The sequence below is a fragment of the Monodelphis domestica genome, chromosome 1 (assembly GCF_027887165.1).
Source record: "Monodelphis domestica isolate mMonDom1 chromosome 1, mMonDom1.pri, whole genome shotgun sequence".
Taxonomy (NCBI): domain Eukaryota; kingdom Metazoa; phylum Chordata; class Mammalia; order Didelphimorphia; family Didelphidae; genus Monodelphis; species Monodelphis domestica.
The window spans coordinates 565,802,067-565,824,053 of NC_077227.1; the positions used below are offsets into that span (position 1 = coordinate 565,802,067).

Here is a 21,987-nt window from a genome sequence, read left to right on the forward strand (position 1 = left end):
CCACCACTCTGTTTCTTATTACCCTTCTACTTCTCTATAGGGCAAGATACAATTCTCTACCCCAATGGATCTGACTGTTCTTTCTTTTCTGGGGCTAATTCCAGTGAGTGTAAGATTTAAGTATCACCTGTAGTCAACCTCTTTGGAAGTTAATTTTGAATTGAATTGGAATTAATTAGAGTTTTAAAAGAAAAAAAATAGTATTAACTAAAAAATTTTGGGTTCTAAATACTTGGAAAATTAAGTAAATTTTTTTTTATAAAGTAATAAGATCAGGCAATTATTAAAAGGCTTTCACAATTTTTTATAATTCTATCTTCTGTGTTTTTTTAAATGCTTAACTTAAATGATTTGATTTTTCAGTTTGTATCTGAATTTATTAACTAAGTCAATACAACAGTATGCTAAATGATAGCCAGCATGTTATTTGGTAGATGAGTTATGAAAGAGTTAACAAGTGTTATATGGAAACTGATTGTACTACATTTTATTAAATCATTACTGGGAAATTTTGGCAGATATTAATCTAGGAACTTTTACTAGTAATTTGTAACCAAAGATACACAGTTCCCTTCACAAATTTCCTGAGAATGAAGACTATTCCAGAATACCTAAGAGAAGGTAACCAGGGACCAGTTGACTACTTGGGGACATCTAGGACTCCAAATGTGCTGATTAAATGCTGACATCAACTTCTTAGGATACAGGAAGACTTGATGTTAATATCTACTCTATTGTTTTGGCCTTTTGTTTTATACTATTTATGTTTAAATTTTCTTAGATACCTTGGTGATATGTAAATCTCCCTCATTGTAATTAGTCCATCACAAATCTTCTAAGCAATTTGATCTGTAACTATTATATTGAAGGAATAGAAGGAATTAGGTCATCAAGTGTTTAATTGTGGGAACTGTGGAAACCACTGAGTCTATCTTGTTACCCAATTATGGAGCTACCTTAGTTCCATTTCTATTCAATTATGGGCCTAGTCCAAATTTTGTCATATAAGAAAAGTTCATTCAAAAGTAGAAACTGGAAGAAAACTTTATTGTGCTGTTTGAAATTGTATGACTGGGAAAGTGGACTACCTGTACTTGCTTTAGAGACTCTTAAGGATTTAAGTTAAAGAATTTTTTTCTCATAATTGTACATATCACATACTCCTGCTACCTTAGTGCCAGCATCAGTTATTGAAGAGTCAAATAACTCTATCAAGAAATGACTGTGTAATGCTTTTTAATGGAGGTACTAACCCTTAGGAAGTATCTAGATGAAACTACCCTAACAAAATGCTGACTCCAGGTTTACTGCTAACTCATGGCTAAGGGCAATTGAACTCAAGCTGTTATGAGAACTTGTCAATTTGGGGCTGGCCATAAACCTGAGGCCCCAATTCAGGAATGGACATCAACTCTGGAAAAGACCTCAACATCCATTTTAAATGGGTCCAGAAGCAGAGAGCATCTTGAGATGACTGCCCTTTCAAAAAATGGGACATGTCCTGAGTATATATATGGCACCATTGATCAGCAATTACTTTGTTTGGGGTTTTTCTTTGGTCACTTTCCTGATTTGTGTTGTTTGCCTGTTTTTCTTCCTCTTTTGCTGTCTACCTTTTAATTAATGCCCAGCCGTCTTGGACTACTGTGATGTCATCATGATTAACAAAAGTATTTTTGAACAAATCATGCCTCTTTGGCCAATGACCATTTTGGTCAAAAGCTAAGAATGTTAATATATTACTGAAACTATATGTTTTCCATGATCTACCTTGCTATACAGAAGCATTGGACACAGATTAAGCCTATAATAAGCCAATTAAGAGATTGTAGTATGTCATTGCTCACTCCTAGACTCTTTTATGGTATTCCCTGGTTGACCTTGCTGACCTAGCTGTCCATCACAAACTGTACCTGAAGCAGCATAAACTGGCTTAAACCCATCTTGTGGTGAGCCATTACTACCCAACATCCTAAAACATCCTGCTTCTGTGTACCACCTGTCCCTGGAAGAGATTGCTCATTTTCTACTCCCAACTATTCCCCATCCCCCTTCTTATGGTCTGAAAGCATAAATTGTTTTGACTCCTCTCCAGCTATGGGGTCTCCATTTCAGAGTCCTCAGCATGTATGTCTAAACTTTCCCCTTTAATAAATGATTTTTTAACTCAAATAAGATTCCTCTATATTTGAGGGGTGGGTTTTACCACTGTTTTCAAAGTCTTTCTGCTTCTTCCACTTTTTTCTCCAATCTACCCTTCACAGTTTCCAGGATAATATCTCGTGGTCACATTAGTCACCCAAATTCAATAATGTTCAGTAGCTTCTACAATTATCTGATTAAAGGTCAAATTTCTTTGTCTGGTGCCACCCTGCTTTTCTAGCATTCTCTCATATTATCCTCTATAATCTATGCTTCAGCAAAACAGGAAAGTTTACAAACAACTGCAAATTACAAGTACAGTATCCCTCATCAATGTATTGCTAATATTAGAGAAGAATTAAGTCTATAAAAATTCCTTAAATTCCCTACACGTTGTACTTCATCTCTTGTGTTTTTGTCATCTCTGTTCTCTAGGCCTGGAATGATAGCCTTTGCTTATTTGAGTTCGCTACCTTTAAAAGTCCAACTCAAATGCTATTTCAGCATGTCTTCAGTGACTTCCACCTTCTATAAGAATCCTTTCCCTCAGACTCCAAAAAGCACATTTTTGTACCTCTCACACTTATTACATACCTACCCACGGGCAGGTGTATCATCCTTGCTACTAAATTGAAAGGCTGTATCAATCTTATCTAAATTTTGCATCACCCTCAGCAGTCCATACAAAGCTCTGCACTGAGTAGAAGCACAATGACAGGAATAAATTCTCGCTGGCCAAAGATACTTCAGTCCCGCGACAGAACCTGGAGTCATCAAAAGTAACAGGAAAGCTGGTAACCCAGAAGAAATAATTCCCCCGGTATACCTTCTCCTTTCCCAATAGCTTTTTCTTTTCTCTTTCTAGCTTCCTAGATTGCTTCTTTTTAGACCCGGTCTACACCCAAATTCATTCTAGTCTTCGCTTTTTCATCTCCACTGCTGCTTAGCCAAAGCAGAAAATTCCCTCAGACTAGCAGTAGGGCTTACCAGCCGGCCCAACGCATGCGCTGTCTGGCCATCTGAAGCCATGAGAGGTATAGTACACAGTGCACAGTCTGTTGCCCTCCAACCAGCGGCCCAGGCTCCGCCAATCAGAGTCCACCTTGTTGTCCGGATTGCCCCTCCCCCCTCCTACGCTCAGGTTTGGCAGTATGGTGTCAGAAGAGGGTCATGAAGCATAAATCCTGAGGTAACTGGAGCCGCAGGCTTTTGCAGCGTGGGCCAGGGTCGCGGTGCCCTCACTGCTGTAAGCGTCCGTGTCTTAGTCCGTTGCGAAGCAGAGAGAGTCGTGGGAGCGGAGCTCCTAATCATAGAATAATCTGCCTGCTGGCCAACGGGGTGGCCCGTGCGGCTGAGGGGCTGCGGCCCCGGCGGCGGTGGTAGAGGTGGTGGTATTGATAGGGATAGTGTTAGCGGTAGAATTACTGGTAGAGGTAAAGTTAGTAGTAGAGGTAGCGAAGGAGAAGGAGGCTGTGGCGGCGGCGGGGGGCTCCGCTGCTTGCTGCTCGGGAGCGGGCAGAAGGGAACCGGGAAGCTTGTAGCCAGGAGTTCTCCTTCTGGCCCGGGGATCCCTTGACCGCGTGGAGGAAGAGAAGAAAGAGAGGCAGCAGCAGGAGGCCGGGTCGCAGTGCCGCGAGAGAGCGAGAGACGGAGCAGGAAGATGCTGCTGTCCCTGGTGCTCCACACGTACTCCATGCGCTATGTCCTCCCAGCTGCTGTCATGCTGGGTACGGCCCCCACTTATATACTGGCGTGGCTGGGCTGGCGTCTTTTCTCCTTCTTCCTACCCGGAACACGCCTTTACCGGGAGGTGGATGATCGTTTCTACACCATCTACCAGAGCATGGTGCTCTTCTTCTTCGAAAACTACACTGGCGTCCAGGTGAGCACCCGTCCCTTCCTCGTCCTTCTGCCCCCCCTCCTGTTCCTAGTGCCCACTTTTCTGCTCCAATTTAACTCCAATCCACCCTCCACCCACCCTTCTTTGGGCCTCTGGCTGACCCAGAACTGAGAGGGGCAAGAGGTTGACTACTGATCTTACACGTGTTGGCGACAGAGGCTGGACCAGTAATGTGGAACGATTGTAATTTCTGGGCCCTAGTTTCTCCGTGAAGATGTTGGAAAAGGTCCCTTCTATCTCACACTCTATCCTTTTTGATGCTTTTGGCCCGACTGGCCCAGGATAAGTACCTCCTCCAGTCCTGGAACCAAAATTTAGCAGACATAGATCATACTTTAAGGTTAGAAAATATTCTCAACAGAAGTCCCAGTTCTATATAACCTGTCCAGAGACTCTAGGGGTACCTTAAGGAAGTCCCACTGTTTTGCTACCTAGGTGAAAGTGCTCGCCACAGGTTAGGAGAAAGGAGGTGCTTCTGTTTGTCTTACTTATAAAATGGGTAACGCAAGAAATTATTTTCCTCACTCCCACAAAATGTTAAGAGCTTTTTAGTAGAACCTTGTGAATATAAGTCCTTGTAAATATAAATGATATATGTAAATTCTGACATTTTGTCATAGTTAGGTGAGTACTGCCAAAAGTGGTCTGTAAAATGAATTCGTTATCTTTTTCAACTTTTAAAAACAAAAACCTGGATTCTTCTCCAGTATTAGTGATCTATGGATGAAGGAATTAGTTTCTTATTTGGCCAATCTTTTGATAGTTATGTGATTAAAACAACTAATCACAGAATGGTCATCTATAACCTTCATATCACAGTTAAAATACAAATACATACCCAGCTATAGAATAGATAGGGTGAAGCACTAAGATGCATTGGGAACCTTAACTTCAATTTCAGCTTCTATGTATTTATTTATATTTTACCAATTGCACGTAATAACAAATTTTCGCTCAAGTTTTCCTAAGTTTTATGCTCGAACTTGTCTCCCTCTCATCCTCCCTTCCCTTTCTCCTCCTGGTGCTAACAATCGATCTGATCAGGGTTACACGTGTTATCATCAGCTGCAGTGTTTTTATACAAAAAAGTTCTGATTTTTTCTCCCCAATTTTTATATTTTGAAACATAGAGGCAGTCTTTATTTAATACTACTTTTTTTTGAGATTTATATAGTATGGAGATTTTAGATTTTTAATTTTAAATGCTGCATATATTGGTTAGTCTTCAGTATGTAGCTGGAAAATTATTTTAAATCATTTTACTGACTGAAGTAGTTTATATCTAAAAGGAAGTGGTGAAATGTGGATTAGAGTTCTCATGTTGACTACTTTGCCTAGTTTTTTTGTTTTCACTTTGAGAAAAGCCCTTTCTATTCAATTACTGATGAAATGAAGTGAAATTGCTAATTTCCTTTAAAGTTTTGCTAAAGCTGGGTCAAAAAGTTTGATGGGGGGAAGGGGGTTATGAGGAAGAAAGAGAAATAGAAACCAATGGAAGCTAACCTATGTCTAACCAAATAGTTAAGTCTAAGGCAAAGAAGAGAAGCATTGTTTCAGGCTGTTCTATTAAATGACTTTAAAAATAGATCTTATTAAAAATTGTGCTTAAATGGCCCTTTAAAACATGCCTTTATATTTCAGTTCATGCACCACTTATTCTAACCTTAGGATTCTCTAGACTAAAGTATGGCTTTACTATAGTAGATAAAGATTGTCAGATAACTTTGCCACATAGTAGCCAGTCATGTTTCTAGTTGAATAAAAAAAACATTTTTAAATGATTAATTATCTTCTGTATTCTTGTCATATCCCTTAAATATTTTTACTTAAGGTAGTTTTAAAAGTGTAAAACTTTTATTTACCCTTATGTTCACTATTTTGAAGAGTTCTATTTTGGAGTTGCTTTAACGTAATTATTAAATAGCCATATTAACAGTCTTACAAGAAATAGTACAGCAAAACCTCACTTATTTGTATCTAAATCAGAATTTGTGAACATTTTAGGTGTAGTTTTGATAGAATTCCAAGAAGTAATAAAAAATCTGTAAAAATTTTAGAATACTTTTGAATTGAGATCCAATTTGTTATATATTAATTTTCCTAGTAACCCCCCCCCCCCCAAGTTCTATATTCCTGAGGAAAATACTTTGGTGATTTAACCATAACAGTGTTTAAATTTTATTTAGATAAGTGCTAATTAAAAGTCTATATTGTAAAAGATCAGATTATTCAGTTCAATAAAGTACATACATTTGAAAGAAGAAAAGTCAGGTAGACTCTGATTCAAGTCCCTATTGATATATAATGGTTTTTCTTACCCTGGGCAAGTCACTTAACTTAATAAATTCTAGAATAGTTTCAAATCTGCATTTGTAAAGGGAATTTCTTCATGAGGAGCTCCCACACTAACAAAATTATAGATCCAGAATAAAAAGATTGTGAAAGAAATTTAGTACATTACTAACCCTTACTAGGACTTATTTTAACTTCATTTTAGTTATCATTCATAACTAAAAGTCATAATTACATAAAAACTTATAATTCTTTCTCCCACTTATTTAAGCTTATTTTCATCTTCTCAACTTCCTTCCCTATTAAGTATTTTGAAATGTCAAGATTTGCTGTATAGTTTAAAGTATTCTAGATCTTTTAATGTCCATATTGCTAACAGGATTGGAAATGTGATTTTGTACAACATTTATTACCTCTTTTGGCAAAACAACTGAAAACTTATAAGCCTTATTTATGGTGGATAGGATAGGTAAATGACTAGCATAACAACTGTAGTGCCTTATATTTGTATAATATTTTACTAAAGAACTTTCATTTCAGTTCCTATTTTTAGATGCTTTATGCCCACCACTAAAATATCATTCTAAAAGAATAATTTGTGAAATTGCCTAACTTTATATACCATTTTGCACTGCTATAGTGCTTTATTAATACTATAATACCTTCATTTGTAAATGTAAACTGATATCAAATGTTTTCATACCAGCCTTTTGAGGTTAAGTATTTATTTCAAGAATATTTTTTACATTTTATTTTCATTTAATTTTTTCCTAATTGTAAATAAAAAATTTTAGCATTAATTTTTCAAAATGTTAAGTTTCAAATTCCCTCTTTCCTGTCCCCTTCTCCTTGAGAAGGCAAGCAATTTGTATAGATTTTACACATACAGTTCAAGAACATTTAAGTCTCATGTTATGGTAGAGATGGTTAGTGACTTATCCCTGGTCTCATAGCTAATATGTTAGAGAATAAATGAATGAAAAATCACAAAAATAATTCTTAATATATACCAAACACAGTGCTGAGTTTTATGGATACAAATAACAAAAATAGACAGTCCTTTTCTTTGAAAAACTGTAATAGTTTTCTTGTATTAGTGAGTGGTTATATATATTAGGAGAATAATGACCTTATTTTAGTTTGAAATGGTGAATGAATCCATGTGAAGTAGATTAATAATACCTAACATTTATGAAGTTTCTGTCACGTGCCAGGCACTTTCCCAAGCACTTTGTAAATATCTCATCTGCTACTATTATTGTTGTTATTAGTCCCCATTTTACAGATGAAGAAACTGAGGCAGGCAGAAATTTATTAATTTGCCCAGGGTCACACAGTTAGGAGGTGTTGGAGGCAGGATTCACAGTTGGATCTTCCTGCTAGAGGCCAATGCTCACAACAGTATTGTGCCACCCAGCTCCCCATAAAAGGCTGACATGCTTTTTACAAGTTCAATCAGGGATTATAAAATAGGTGACTCTATGGCATAGTTAAAAAATTATATAATAATTAAAAAAAACAAAATACCATGAGAGTCAGAGGACTTTGGATTTATCTTCTATGATTTCTTGTCCCCTACTATTCCAGGGATAATCCTTGTTTAGTAATGTAATGCATATCAGTTGGCACATAATTCCACACACTAACATGCTGAATTTATTCTTTATTATTTTTTTTCTTTATTATTAATTTTTATATTATTAATTATTTATTTATTTAATAATTTTTATGAATAATATAATAATAATAAATAATATTTAATAATTTATATTATTAATTTTATAATTAATTTTTCTTTATTATTTTTCTACACCAATTTAGTTCACATTTGTAGAAGTGATTGCCATTAATTAACTTTTTTTTAAATTGCAAAATAAGGTCATTTAGATCCAAATATAGACCTGGATTCCCTCATAACTAACATTATTTTGGCAAAAAGCCATTTCCTGATTGTGTTCTGCAAAATAAGGGGAATGTGGGAGGGAAATTTGCAGTTTCCAGAGGTTACTTTCTAAGACTGAGATCTCTGTCAAAGAGGTACCTCTCTAACAGTATTTCAAGTTTTTCATTTCTATCCTCTATTCTTAGTCTATCTTGAATGAATCTTTTCTTCAAATACCTTAAATGGAAGAGAAAAAGAATGTATTACTTAAATAATTCATTTTTCCTTTCCATGGGTAGTTTTTTAATGATCCTGTTATGAAATTTAAAATTTTAATTCCTTTTTCCTTCCCTCAACTATTTTTTAACTTTTAAGAAATTCCATTTTATTCATTTTTAAAGCAATAGTGATCTTCTTCTTGTCACCAAATATTCTTGACCTATTTTTCCATATAATTCATTTTTGTAATAATCTTTTAAAACCAAAACTCCAAATCCTACCCATATAAACAAATGATGAATCATATATTTTTATTTTGCATTTCTACTCCCACAGTTCTTTCTCTTGATGTGGATAGCATTCTTTTTCATAAGTCTCTCAGGATTGCCCCGATCATTGCATTGCTATTGGTAGCAAAGTCATTTACATTTGATCATCCCACAATGCTGCAGTTACTGTGTGTAATTTTCTCTTGGTTCTGATTATTTTACTCCACATCAGTTCATGTAGCTCTTTCTAGTTCTTATAGTAATCTGTTCTTATAGCACAATAATATTTCTTCATCATATACCACACTTTATTCAGCTATTCCCCAACTGAGGGACATCCCCTTATTTTCCAATTTTTTTGCCACCACAAAAAACAGTTATAAATATCTTTGTACAAACAGATCCTTTCCCATTTTTTAAAATCTCTTTGGGATACAAACCCAGTAGTAGTATTGCTGGATCAAAGGGCATGTATTCTTTTAAAGATCTTTGGGCATGATTTCAAATTGCCTTCCAGAATAGTTGGATCAATTCACAATTCCACCACCAGTGCATTAGTGTCCCAATTTTGTCACATCCCCTCCAATGTTTATTATTTTCCTTTACGACTGTCATATTGGCCACTCTGTGAGGTATAAAGTAGAACACAGAGTTGTTTTGATTTGCATTTCTCTAATCAGGAGGGATTTAGAACACTTTTTCATATGATTATTGATAGTTTTGATTTCTTCATCTGAAAATTGCATATTCATATCCCTTTACCATTTGTCTTTTGGGGAGCAATTTGATTTCTTGACCTGTTTTTAAGCTTAAAGGCTCAACTTGAATGCTGTCACCTATAGGACATCTTTCCTGATCTCTCCCTAAGAAAAATTACTTTTAATATTCTTTGTATTTATCTTTGTTTTCATTCTTTCTCTAGAAATGAAAAGGCAGGTTTAAACAAATTTTTTAAAAAAGAAAGGCAAATTCCTTTGAAGGCATGGGATAATTTCCATTTTGTTTTCTTAGGTCATATTGTAAGTTTCATAGATGTGAAAAACTCTTAGCTAGGAACTTGCTCTGTTCATACATATGAATAAACTAGTCTTAGAGTTTAGTTGAAATCTGGTCTTAGACACTTAGGTAGCTGTGTAACCATGGGTAAATCATTTAACATCTTGATTGCCTTAGCTTCCCCATTTATAAAATGGAGATCACAATATCACCTATTTCACAGTTGTGAGGATCAGATTAGATAATGTTTGTAAATTATTTAGCCTAGTGCCTGGAATATAATTAGGTAGGTATTTGATACATATTTTTTTCTTTCTCCTTAGGGGCACCAATTAAGTGACTTTTCCAGGAACATATAACTAGTATGTTATCAGAGGCAGGACTTAGTTTTCTTGACTCAGTCAGACTCTGTATTCATTAGGGCCATGTTCTCTCTTGTCTCTCAAAGTAGCCTCCCAAATATTTTTTAACATAAAATTCAAACTATTGAAATAGTTATGGTTACTTTTATGTAGTGTTTTAATTTTCAGACAAAGAAAATGACTTGTTATGTATGTAATATCTGCATTTATTTCTTATAGACTATTTAAGATGAAGAAAAGAACATGAAGTTCATGTTCTGTGCTTTTAACAAATATTCTTGATTATTTAATTTTATTCCATTTCCTTCCCAGTTCTATCAATTTATACTCTTTTAACTCACAGAGAAAAGGAAAAAAAAACATAACATTTTAACTTTATCTTCAATTTTCAGTTTTTTGTTATATTTCAGTTTCATATCTTACATTTTGACTTCAACAACTTAAAAGGGAACATAAAAGAACTTAAATTCAACTAAGAAGATCCTATTGAGTCATATTTTTTCAAGATTAATGTAAATGATAAAATTATTATTGAAAATAAAAAGTATTTGAAAGATGTTCTGTAGGAGACGGGATTTCAAGAAGTATTCTCCCTCTTCCCACAATCTTACAGATAAGGAAACTGAGGCCTAAAGAGTTTAAATAACTTATCTACCAGGTAGTAAATAACACAGCTGAGATTCAAACCCAGGTATTCTTTATCCATATCTAATGCTTTCCCACTACTTAACAGCTTTTTATATCTCACATTAAAATATAGAAAATGTTTAGTGTGATTTTTCTATGCTGTGGTTTCATTCATGTAACGAATCAATGGTTCTCTATGGTAATTTTCTTTTACAATTTTCTACCATGCTTCTCCTATATGACAAATGATTTCATATTTTTTAAACTAAGATTTATATAAAAACAAATTGAAGTGCTTTAATGTTACACCTTAAATACAGAACAGACTTTAAGCATTTACCTGTATCAAGGGAGCAAAGAAAACAGAAAAATCTATGTTATTGTTTCTATGAATCTTTTTAGGGAAGTTGACACAGTGGTTCAAAGCTGAAACAGTTTCAACTTCTTAGGGAAACTACGTTCAAGGTTTTCATATCTAGAGAGAATTTATAACCCTTTGTGTAAGCCCTGTTACCATATTCATTATGAATTTTATTTGATATCTTCAGCTAAATTACTTTGATGAAAAGAACATTTTTTGCATTTAGTATTCTGGATCTACTGGAAAACAATTTCTTCTTTTGCTCTCCTACAAAGGTTGTGCGATTATTTAATTTGGAGGAGAATGACAAAGTTTTATAGCAGCAAATTTATAGGCTTTTATTTACATCTCATTTAGCAGAGTGACTCTTAAATAGGACATAACTGATCTAATAGAATATGGTGATTTTATATGTACTGAGTGGGTAAACTCATTGTTAGGTCATAAGTAATGTAGAATCAAACTTCTTATTCTTGACAGGGAATGATAATTATTCATCATAGTAATAATAAAATTGCCAAGTGTTTTTTGTAGATTTCTTTTTAAGGCCCTTCTTTTAAATAAGTTGAGGGAAAAACTAACTCTTACTAAATTGAATAGTAACATTTTTTAAAATCCTTCACCAAAAACATGAAAGCGGCATGCTCTCATGATTTCTTGAAACCCCAGGGATCCACCTGGGTTTTCTGTAAAAAAAATAAAAATAAAAATAAAAAATATATACATGTTTAATTTGTTTGCATTATCTACATAGATGTGAATGTAGTGTTCATTGGACTGTGAAAAATAATTTTAAAAGGTTCTACTACCATGGTTATTCACTAATATTTCTACTAACTTGGAGTTTATAGTTTTCCATTGAGTATTAAAATGTCTAGTAACTTCCCTTTTGAAATGACTTTAAAATTCCCATCAACATTGACAAAAACATGGCGATTCTATTGAGCCTATGAAAAGTATAGAAATATTAGAAATTTAAAATAAAATATAGGGGGAATTTAATGTGTGTTTTATTTTTAGTTTTTATTTAATTTATTAATTTTTATGTATGTATTTGAATTTTTAAAAATCTATATGGTTTTATAATCTTGGAAACATTAGCCAAATGATGATTCTGAAAAGTGCATATTTTCTTTGATTTTATAAACTTTTTTATTACCTGTTGTGTTTGCTTTCTTCTTTGTCATAAATTTCTTTGTGAGATTTAATGATTCCATTTAATGGGAATAGTATTATTACTAGGAATGAAAGTTTTCAATTTGTAACCTCTAGCTTTCTTTTGGTATTTTTCAGATTTTTTTTCTTTTACATCATAACAAAACCATTGTTCCCACACCTTATTTCTGTTAAGAGTGCTTTTGAAAGTAATTGACAAATAGTTACCTCAAGGAAGAGAAAGTATAATCAGTCACAGATATCTTTTGGGAGACTCCCTGGTAAAATTACTTCATGAGTATTTTTACTCATGTATGAACCTGTTTGGTTTGGCTACCCTCCTTTATTTCATAATACTTCCAAAACACTTCTGTAAAAGTCCAAACATATATACATTTTGAGGAATATGGAGAAAAAGGCTTGATTAAGGGGATTTTATTAAGAGTGGCAACTGATAATATAATTCATGAGCTTTTCTTAATTAAATAATTGAAACCTATACTTAAAAAAATTTTTTTTTACTCCATGGAATATTGGCTTTTGTCAAGATGAAACCCACAAACTTGTTTAGCATGCTTTGCAAGTTGGATTTTATAATTTGTTCTATCAAAGGGTTTTGTTGGACAGTTTTGAGGTTCTATCACAAGGAAAGGGTTATATTTGTAGGAAAAATATGAGGCAGGTCATTGGAGTCATACAACTTTAAAATATATGTAGAGAAAAAAAATAGTGGATTCTGGATTAGGGACCAATATATAAGCTTCACTTAATTACTTGAACATCTTTGACCAAATCACTTAATCCCTTTGCTCCACAGTTTCTTCTCTTATAAAATGAGGGGGACTGGATGTTCTATTTTATCTTATTATTATCTTATTATATATTATTATTTATTTTAAAATTAGCAATCATTGGGAGATGTAACTATTCCATTAGCTTCCATTTAAGATAGACAGAAGTTATTGTTCCACTGAATTTCACATTGCTACTCACCCCCACTCCCATCCCACCCCCAAAAACCCTACTCATTCTTTTTCTTCCAGACAGGAGTTGGGTAGATTTTGTGTCTTTATATAGTTTTAATATCTACTTGGGAAATGCTCGAATGGTTTTAATGAAACTTTGTGCTTGCTTATTTGAGAGTACTTGATGCTCTTGTTAAATAGATATGTGTATATATTAATTAGACCCAAAAGTTTAAATCTGAATAGCTTCTCTAGAAAATTAAGCAATAAGTATACCAAAAGTGTCTTGGTTTGCCGTTTCTGCACTTTATTGCATGCTTTCTCTTTCTGTCTTTTTCTCTTTCTCTCTCTCTTCCTCACTATTTCTCCCTCCCTTTCTCCCTCTCTCTTTTCTTTCCCCAAGTATACTTATTTTTAATCCTATAACTTTGTGCAGTGAGTGTAGGAAATTCAATTTTTGGAAAGGTGGAGAAAAAAAGTCTTTTTGTTTTTAATATATGTAATCAATGCCTCATTTTGTAGATTGTAAGCCTATATTTACATATTTTTTCTTAGAATATGTTAAAAGTAAAAGCATAGTTTGGGTAATTGTTTGTTGTATTTTTGCTCTATACTTAGTACTAGGCACTGGAAGATTCAAAATAGTAAGTTTTGATTATTGCTTGCTTGTTTATAGTTTTAGAAAACAGTGCCTATAAAATTACAACAGTAATTAATATTAACAGGTGGACTTCTTTTGACTCATTCGTGGAAAGGCTAATGAAATGACCGAATGGAGAAAAAGGACCATCACAGTTCTGGATAATCCATGTTTTATATATTTAGTCCTAGAGTAATTGATAGCTGGTTATAGAGCATAAGTATAATTAATAAATACTTTTTCATTGAACAGTAAGTTTTTATATGTACATATATATTTTATTTATTTTGAGTTACTCTGATGTAAGAAATATGTATATGCTTTATAATAAAAATATTCTTGATTCCAAGTAGCATTAGAAGTATTAATTTGATATAAATGGAAGATTAGTTTTGAAGGTTTTGAGAGAGATAAGTTTCTTAAATTTGATTAAAAATTAAACATTTTAAAAAGTCATACTATCTAGTTCCCATGAATGAATTTTCATTTGTATTAATATATCACCTTAGTTTGTGTAATGTTTAACAGATTTACATTGGTTATTCCTATTGGTTTGTGTTGGTGAACCTATGGTATGTGTGCTCCAAGGGGCTATTCCTCTCCCCCTCTCCACTCATGCCTGAGGACATTTCTCTCATTATTCACCCATCCCTACCCCCACCCAACAGCCTAATGGGAGTGCTTACTCCCCCTCCTGTCTGGAATAAGGTGGGGTGGGAGGAGTTCACATATGGCTTGAGGATTGCAGTTTGGGCCCTTGGTCTCTAAAAGGTTCACCATCATTGCTACAGGTGATTCTTTTCATGTTTGTTTTTTTTTCTCTCCTCCCCTTAAGTAGTATAGTGGAAATAATAACAACTAGAAATTAAGTAATAATTAAAAGATTTGCAAAATTCTGCATCTTTGGTCCTTAACCCTGTGAGATAGGTACTAATTATGGTATTCATTCCAGTTTCATTTGTGAGGAAATTAAATTAATCCAATAAGAGATTAAGCAATTGATCCATTAACTCATAGCACTACTAGTGTAGGAAGTATTATAAAAACCAAGATTTTTCCTGACCTAAATGAACTGATTCTGAACAACATCTATTATATGAAGAGATCACAGTAGAAACAACTAATTTTGATCATTATTTCAACTTTATACTTTTTTCTTATTTATTAGTACCACTTGTCCTTGTGTGGGCTCTGGGGGGCTCCTAAATTTAAACCATTTGATTGTTGTTCTTTGTATATATTTCTATTCATGATATATATATATATATACACACATGTGCCTTTGTTAATAATTTTTTAGTATACCTAATTTTGTGGGTTAAAGTGGTGAATGTTAATTTTTTAAAACTGTGCAACACCAGAAAATAATTTTTTTCTTGTATTTGTTTTATCTTTTAGGTAAAACTATATGGAGATTTGCCAAAACATAAAGAAAATATAATATACTTATCAAATCATCAGTGCACAGGTTTGTATTTTGTTTGTCTGCAACCCAGTTGTTTTTTTAAGGTACATGAATTATAAAAATAAGTCTACCATCTTTAGTCTTTTCAATGAACTATTACAAAACATGTATCTTGAGTGTAGATATACCAGAGTGTGTGTGTGTGCACGTGCGTGCATGTATTTGTGTGTATATTTTTGAAAAATCAAAATTTAAAAAAAAATCTCATTTCCCCCTTCCTGTTGTAGATATAGATGTAGTATGTTAAATCACGTTAACACGTATTACCCCAAAGGCATTTCAGGAAGCTATAAAAACTTGTTTGATTAAATATGTTTTGGAAATAGCATGATAATTGATAAATTTCATGTTTGATTTGTATGAATACCTTTTTTTTTTTAACCATATTAGGTCTACTTTTCTAACCACCAAGTAATTTTCCCATGGGTACAATTTTTCCTTCTCCTAATGAATTGAGAAGAATGCCATATTTGTTTTATCTTGCATGTATCTATGTATACAGGCATAAAAATAATCTTGCACTTTTATATTGACAATATTTGTTAAGTACATTATATTACATTAAGAGAGACAGATAGGGTGAGTCTGTAAAATCTGGGTTTAAGTGCTGCTGATATATACTGGCTATGTGATCCTGGGTGAGTCACTTAACCTCTAAAGTTATAAATTGTGAAGGTGCTGAACTACTTCTTTTTTTTTAACCTTACCTTCCATCTTGGAGTCAATACTGTGTATTGGCTCCAAGGCAGAAGAGTGGTAAGGGCTTGGCAATGGGGGTCAAGTGATTTGCCCAGGGTCACACAGCTAGGAAGTGGCTGAGGTCAGATTTGAACCTAGGACCTCCCATCTCTAGGCCTGGTTCTCAATCCACTGAGCTACCCAACTGCCCCCCTGAACTACTTTAATAGAGATAATTTCCTCATTTGAGATTTCATTTCTACTCCAGGGAGAAGTTTCATTATTATAATTAAATTCATAATTCTACAAAGATTTGTTGTATTTCATTTTTTTCCATTACATACTGTTCATTTTACACTTTACCAAAAATATTTGGAAAAGAATGGTTTTGTTTTAGATACATAGGTTTTTTATAGTTTACATGTAAACAGTCTTTTTTAGGAAACAATAATTTGCCAGGAATAGGATATTTTTAGCTCAATCTAAATGCTTATGAAATATTGGCAGTTTGAGTTAAATTATTAGAGATGGAATAGGACTTTGATACTCTTATCCATTTTTCATCTTTGAGGGGCAGTAATATTCTGGCCATTCCATATGAATTCTTCTCTAAGATAGTGGAAAAAGAAATAGAATATGTTGCTATGGAAGTTCTTTTTTTTTAATTAAAGAATCTTATAATAGAATAAAAAAAATCCTTACCTTCCATCCTACAATTAATATTGTATGTTGGTTCCAAGGCAGAAGAGTGGTGAGGACTAGGCAATGAGGGTTAAGTGACTTGTCTGGAGTCACACAGCTAGGAAGACTCTGAGGCTAGATTCGAACCCAAGACCTTCTATCTCTAGCTGGACCTGGCTCTCAATCCACTGAGCCACCTAACTTCCCCCCCCTTAAAGTAGAGTTTTTAATATCTGCTAATATAGAATTTTGCTATATTTAAAATTTGCTTTATTTTTGTTATAGCTTAATATCATTTGGTTTATGTGCTTTGTTTTTGGTATGACATCTTTTTGTATACTTTAAAATGAATCTAGTTTTAAAATAGCTTACATTGTCTCTCTTATAGGTGTAAAGATTAAAATTTAGGAATATGGGGAGACTGAGGCAGGTAGAAATTAGTTTCTCTCTGCAAGGAGTATTATATTTTTTTAGAGGTTTATTAAAGGTTAAAGATGAAAGAAAATACAGAATAAGAAAAAACACGTGCCTAGGCCAGAGGCTTAGGCCAGATAACCTCACATCACGGAAGAGACGCATCTGCTCCAAAACGGAAGTCCAAAAAAAAAAAAGAGAGAGAGAGAGACCCAAAAACCTTTGCCACCAGCTTAAATCCTTCCTCAATCTCTGCCCACCTCAGAATTCCCGTGAGATTACAAAGCATCTTGGGGAAGTGGAACAAAGGCTTGTAGGGATTGTAGTACTGTATTCGAGTCTATTTTTTACATTCCCCTGTTTGATCCTCTGGGAAGAAGTCCTTCCCCAAAGGATCATAAAAACATAATCAATTTAAAGATTACAATAATTTGAGGATAAGAGAAAAAAAACAAACAAAACCAATAATTACTGGACGCATTGACAGAAAGCCAATTAGGGGGCAGTCCCCTTTGGCATGAAAGTGTACATACAAATAAATGTTCAATCAACCATACCCAAAGTTCAATTTTGTGCAACTTGTGGTCTGGAGGCTTCTTCATGGTGGCTTCTCCAACAGTTCAGTTCTGGATTCAGAGAGGTAGCATCTTCTTTACCTAAAATTCTTCTCAAAAAGAATTTAAACTTTGCAATTTAAATAATAATTTTTTTTTACATTCCCCCTATTAAGAGGGTGATTAAAAAACTGGGATCACTTAGGGATGCATGGCTGAGGTATATGAATCAATTGGCAAGAGAAATTAAAAAAATATCAGAAAAATCAAAAAGAAAAGAAAAAATTTCTGGATGAAAATATAGACTATCAAAGTCTTATGTGTAAAAATTCCAAGTAAAAAGAAAAAATAAATCTATAACAGTTCCTTCTATCAGGGCCCAATCAAAATGATCTAAGCAATGATGCATTTACCCAGTCAGTAGCCAGGACTACAGAAAGGTGTACCACAGGAAGGCAGAAAAGGGGACCAGATTATAGGAGCCAAGGTTTTGGGGATACTCGTCTGTATTTTCAGAGTGAGTGTGGACACAAGGAAAGCCTATGTCTTAACACATGTTAAACATAGTAACCTTGAGTCTTCACACTAGGTTCAAGACCTTTGTATTGGCCTAGAAGTGCATCAATCCATCCTGGATTGGCTTTTCTTTGGCTCTGTGCAATGGCTCTTTTGTGTATATCTTGTCCTGGAATCAGACAGAATCATTAAGCAAAGTCCCATAATTTATTAAATAATTAGTGGCATCATTTTTATAGTCACAAGCTTTTTAGGGCATGCACTAGCAAATGTATTTCAAACTTGTAGCACTGAAAAGTCAAAAAGTTAAAGAAAATCTTAATGCTGGTGACATGTGCTTCAAATATAAAAAGGAGAGAAAAAATAATAAATAAATAAATAAACTGAAAAAGTATATTGCACATGCAAGAAAAATATAATATTAATAGAGCTTTTAAATTTCAAAAATATAGCTTATAATCATTGACACTCTGTGTCAGCTAAGAAAATATAAAATGCAAGGCTTTCTCACCAAAAATGAGATCCATTTCCTCTTAATATCTGGCCACACTCACTGTGAGTGGAAGGCAAATGAATTGAACAAGGTTAACAATTTTTCATCTTTAAAATACAGTAGTACAAATATGTAGTTATCAAAATCCCCAAAATTCTCAATAGCCCAATTAATTACAATAGCAAACAAACACACTTTCACATTTCACATAAGTTGCTGTATGGCATTTTTAAAACCTATGAATTGATGGACATTTGTCACAATTTTTACAAACATAGCAATCTTTCAACTTTGGTGAATAAAACATATTTTTTAAACAAAGTAAAACTCATCTTGGGTTTAGAACATAATCAAGAAATCTATATATCATTCTGGTGCAAGTAAAGTAGTGAGCTGAAGAGTATAAATAAAGGGGTGCTCCTTTTTCTTGGAGGCTTTTTAGGGGTACAAATGCCCTGAGATTAACTGCCCAACTTCCATTCACATGTGGGAAAGTTGGGGTTTATAAAATGTATTTCACTTCAGCTACTAGAATGGACCTTACCTCGTGGTAGGGGCAGGCAAAAATAACCAGATTGTTAAAAAAAAATTCCAAAAATCATATTTAAAAAACCCTTAAAATCAAATAATTTGAGGTATTTAGTACATTAAATTTTTCCAACGTTGTTAATACAATTATAACCAGTTCTGAAGTCCATCTATCCTCAGCAAAATAGAAAAAAGCTGTTTTTTCATATATGGGCTTATTCACAATAATATTTGTTCAATAGTTATAGGGGAAAAACAACAGAATTTTAAAAACGAAGTACATTCAAAATAAATTCAATCAACCTTCAGTTCAAGCAGAATAATATTGAATCCAGTAATATATGAACTTAAAATCACAAAGTGAAACCATAACAAAAAATGCAATAGAAATACAGAGATTTTTACAAACCATTGGAGTCTGAAATGCCTTAGAATATAGCCTTTAGTCTCTTCAAAGTTCCTTGGGTTCTTATCCATTTAAATGTCTATTGTCAGAAGGCAGAGTGGTAAGGGCTAAGCAATGGGGTTTAAGGGGTCTGCTTAGGGCCCCACAGCTGGGAAGTATCTGAGGTCAGATTTTAACCCAGGACCGCATGTCCTCAGGTCTGGCTCCCAGTTCATTGAGTCACCCATTTGGGCCTTCAAAGTTAAAGTTGAATGTTTGGGCTGAATCTGCTCCCTGACAGGCAGGTAAAATCAATGAAATTACCAGAAGAGTCAAAAGGTATCCTTTTAAACAGCCCATTGCTTTTTAAGTTTCTGTTTGAAAAAATCTGTTTCGTCTCATCTCCCTTTTCTCTTTCCCCTGCTCTGATACCTCCTCCTGCCCCAGTTCACATGGAGCCCAGGCCACCCATGTGGAGCCAATACACTCCCCTCCACCCCCACCCCATTTTGTTACCCACCAAGGATCTGGGTTTGTGGGGCAGGCAGGTCATCAGGTGATTACAATCTTAGTTGAATCAGGTGGGCCAGGTGAGCGAGAGAAAGACTGCTGGGTGGGCAGGGCCCGGAGCCTGAGCACAGACAAACAGGGCCGGGAGCTCAGGCACCAGGTGAGAGGCCAGGAGCAGAAGCAGGAGAAGCAGGCAGGCAGAACTTAGCAGCCAGGGGCCAAGTGGGTGGCAAACGCAACAGGTCTGGATTGGGGACTGCAGCTTTGCGAGGGTAAAAAAAAAAAAAAAACCAAAAAACCTTAGCCAGAGAGATGTGGCTCAAAAAAATTTTTTTTCTAGGTACTAGCTATTAAAGATTAACTAAAGATCAGAAAAGAAATCAGAAGATTGAGAATTTTTTTTCACATTAGGTTGCCAAACTGTAGTCCTGTATTGGAGTCTATTTTTTACATAGGCCTTTGGTGGCATAGCTCCAATTTCCATTTTATTCCCAAGGTTATTTGTTTGTTTGTTTTTTTAAAACTTGGGGGTCCAAAAAATGTTTCTTATACCCACTAAAGGACCCAAATCTACTGATTGGCAAAAAAGCTCTGGCATGTCTCATTTCTAGTCTGGACCATTTCACCTCTTCTCAGGCAGTTTGATGTAATCCTTCTGGCTTTTACTGTACTGGTGTTGAACGTAGTGGGGATACTTTTGCAATTTGGACCAGAATGAAGGCCATCTCCATAGCTTGCCTTATTACTTTTATGTATACATGCTTTTTTTATCCCTGCTGGTAGAACTCATTGAGTTCTGGGATTATGTTTTGTCTTCCATTGTGTATACATAGTAGATGCTTAAAGCTTGTTGACTGCCACTGCTTGAATTAAATGTTAGTTAAATTGCATTGCCTTTTCTTCATGTGTGCTGATAAGCCCAAAAGAGGTGATACTCTGAGGAATCTAAGTGAATAGGAGTTACAAAAGGAGGTTAAAAATCTTCACAGGGATCTTGGGGTAGAGGTGAAGGTGCTATTATAATAGCATCTGTCTGAAGAAAAAAAATTTAGAGAAAAATATTTAGTTCCAATAGTAGCATTTCTAGTTTTGAAATAGTTCAAATTTTAATTCTGGGGAACATGAAAATTTCTAAAGTTAATTCACAATGTGCCCATACCATAACTTACTGAATTTCTTAACTATTATATCTATTTCTTTGCTAGTCTTGGACACATTACTCCATCTTTACTTCTCACAATACCTAAATGTTTGTGCAAGTTATAATTTTAATTGGAGGAATGTTAATTCTGGTTTGACATGTTAAAAAGTTTTTATTTACTCTGTGTTACATATTCTCTTAAACTTTTCCACTAAATCACTTGTCCATTTATGAGTCATTACATTTTTTCTTTTGTCTTCTGTGAAATTTTCCTAACTTTCAAATTCTCTTTGGTTCTTAATTGTCTTCAATCATTTATGCTTCCTCTCCCCAATTCAGTTAGTCCTTATTTCTTTGTTTTTTTGTGCCACTAACTTTTCATCTTCTAAAGTTATGTGCAAAGATGAATTAAATTCAAAATGAAGTATGTCCACCATAATTAGGGTATGTGGAAAGCATTAATGTCTGTAGGGGAGTATCAGAAAGTTCCTGAGCACATGATACTTGAATCTTAAACAGAACCTTAAAAAGATGAGAAGGAAGAAATTCCAGGTTTGGAGAACACTCTGAAAAAGTTCAGTGATAGTAGCTCATAGTTTTGTATAAAGCAAGTATGCCAATTTGGCTGGCATACTTGTGGAATAAGTTTAAGGGAAATCAAAAGAGAAGCTGTAACCAAATGGTGAAAGGATATATAACTACTAAACCTAATTTAGAAGTGTTATGTTAGGCAAGACCTTTAATCTTCTCTGAACTTTTCATTTTCTCATTTGAAAAATGGGGATAATAATTCTTACACTTCTTGCTTTAGG

The 21,987-nt window shown here is 34.1% G+C and overlaps 1 protein-coding gene across 1 annotated transcript in view; it reads left to right on the forward strand.

The window, feature by feature from the left end:
* The first annotated feature begins 3,155 nt into the window (after window positions 1-3,155).
* AGPAT5 (1-acylglycerol-3-phosphate O-acyltransferase 5) overlaps window positions 3,156-21,987 on the forward strand; it is a 64,558-nt gene continuing 45,726 nt past the window's right edge. Inside the window, exons 1-2 of the mRNA XM_001381542.4 lie at window positions 3,156-4,024; window positions 15,209-15,278. Of these exons, the coding sequence (XP_001381579.1) occupies window positions 3,803-4,024; window positions 15,209-15,278 (292 nt within the window). The 5' untranslated portion in view covers window positions 3,156-3,802. The remainder of the gene's footprint in view (window positions 4,025-15,208; window positions 15,279-21,987) is intronic.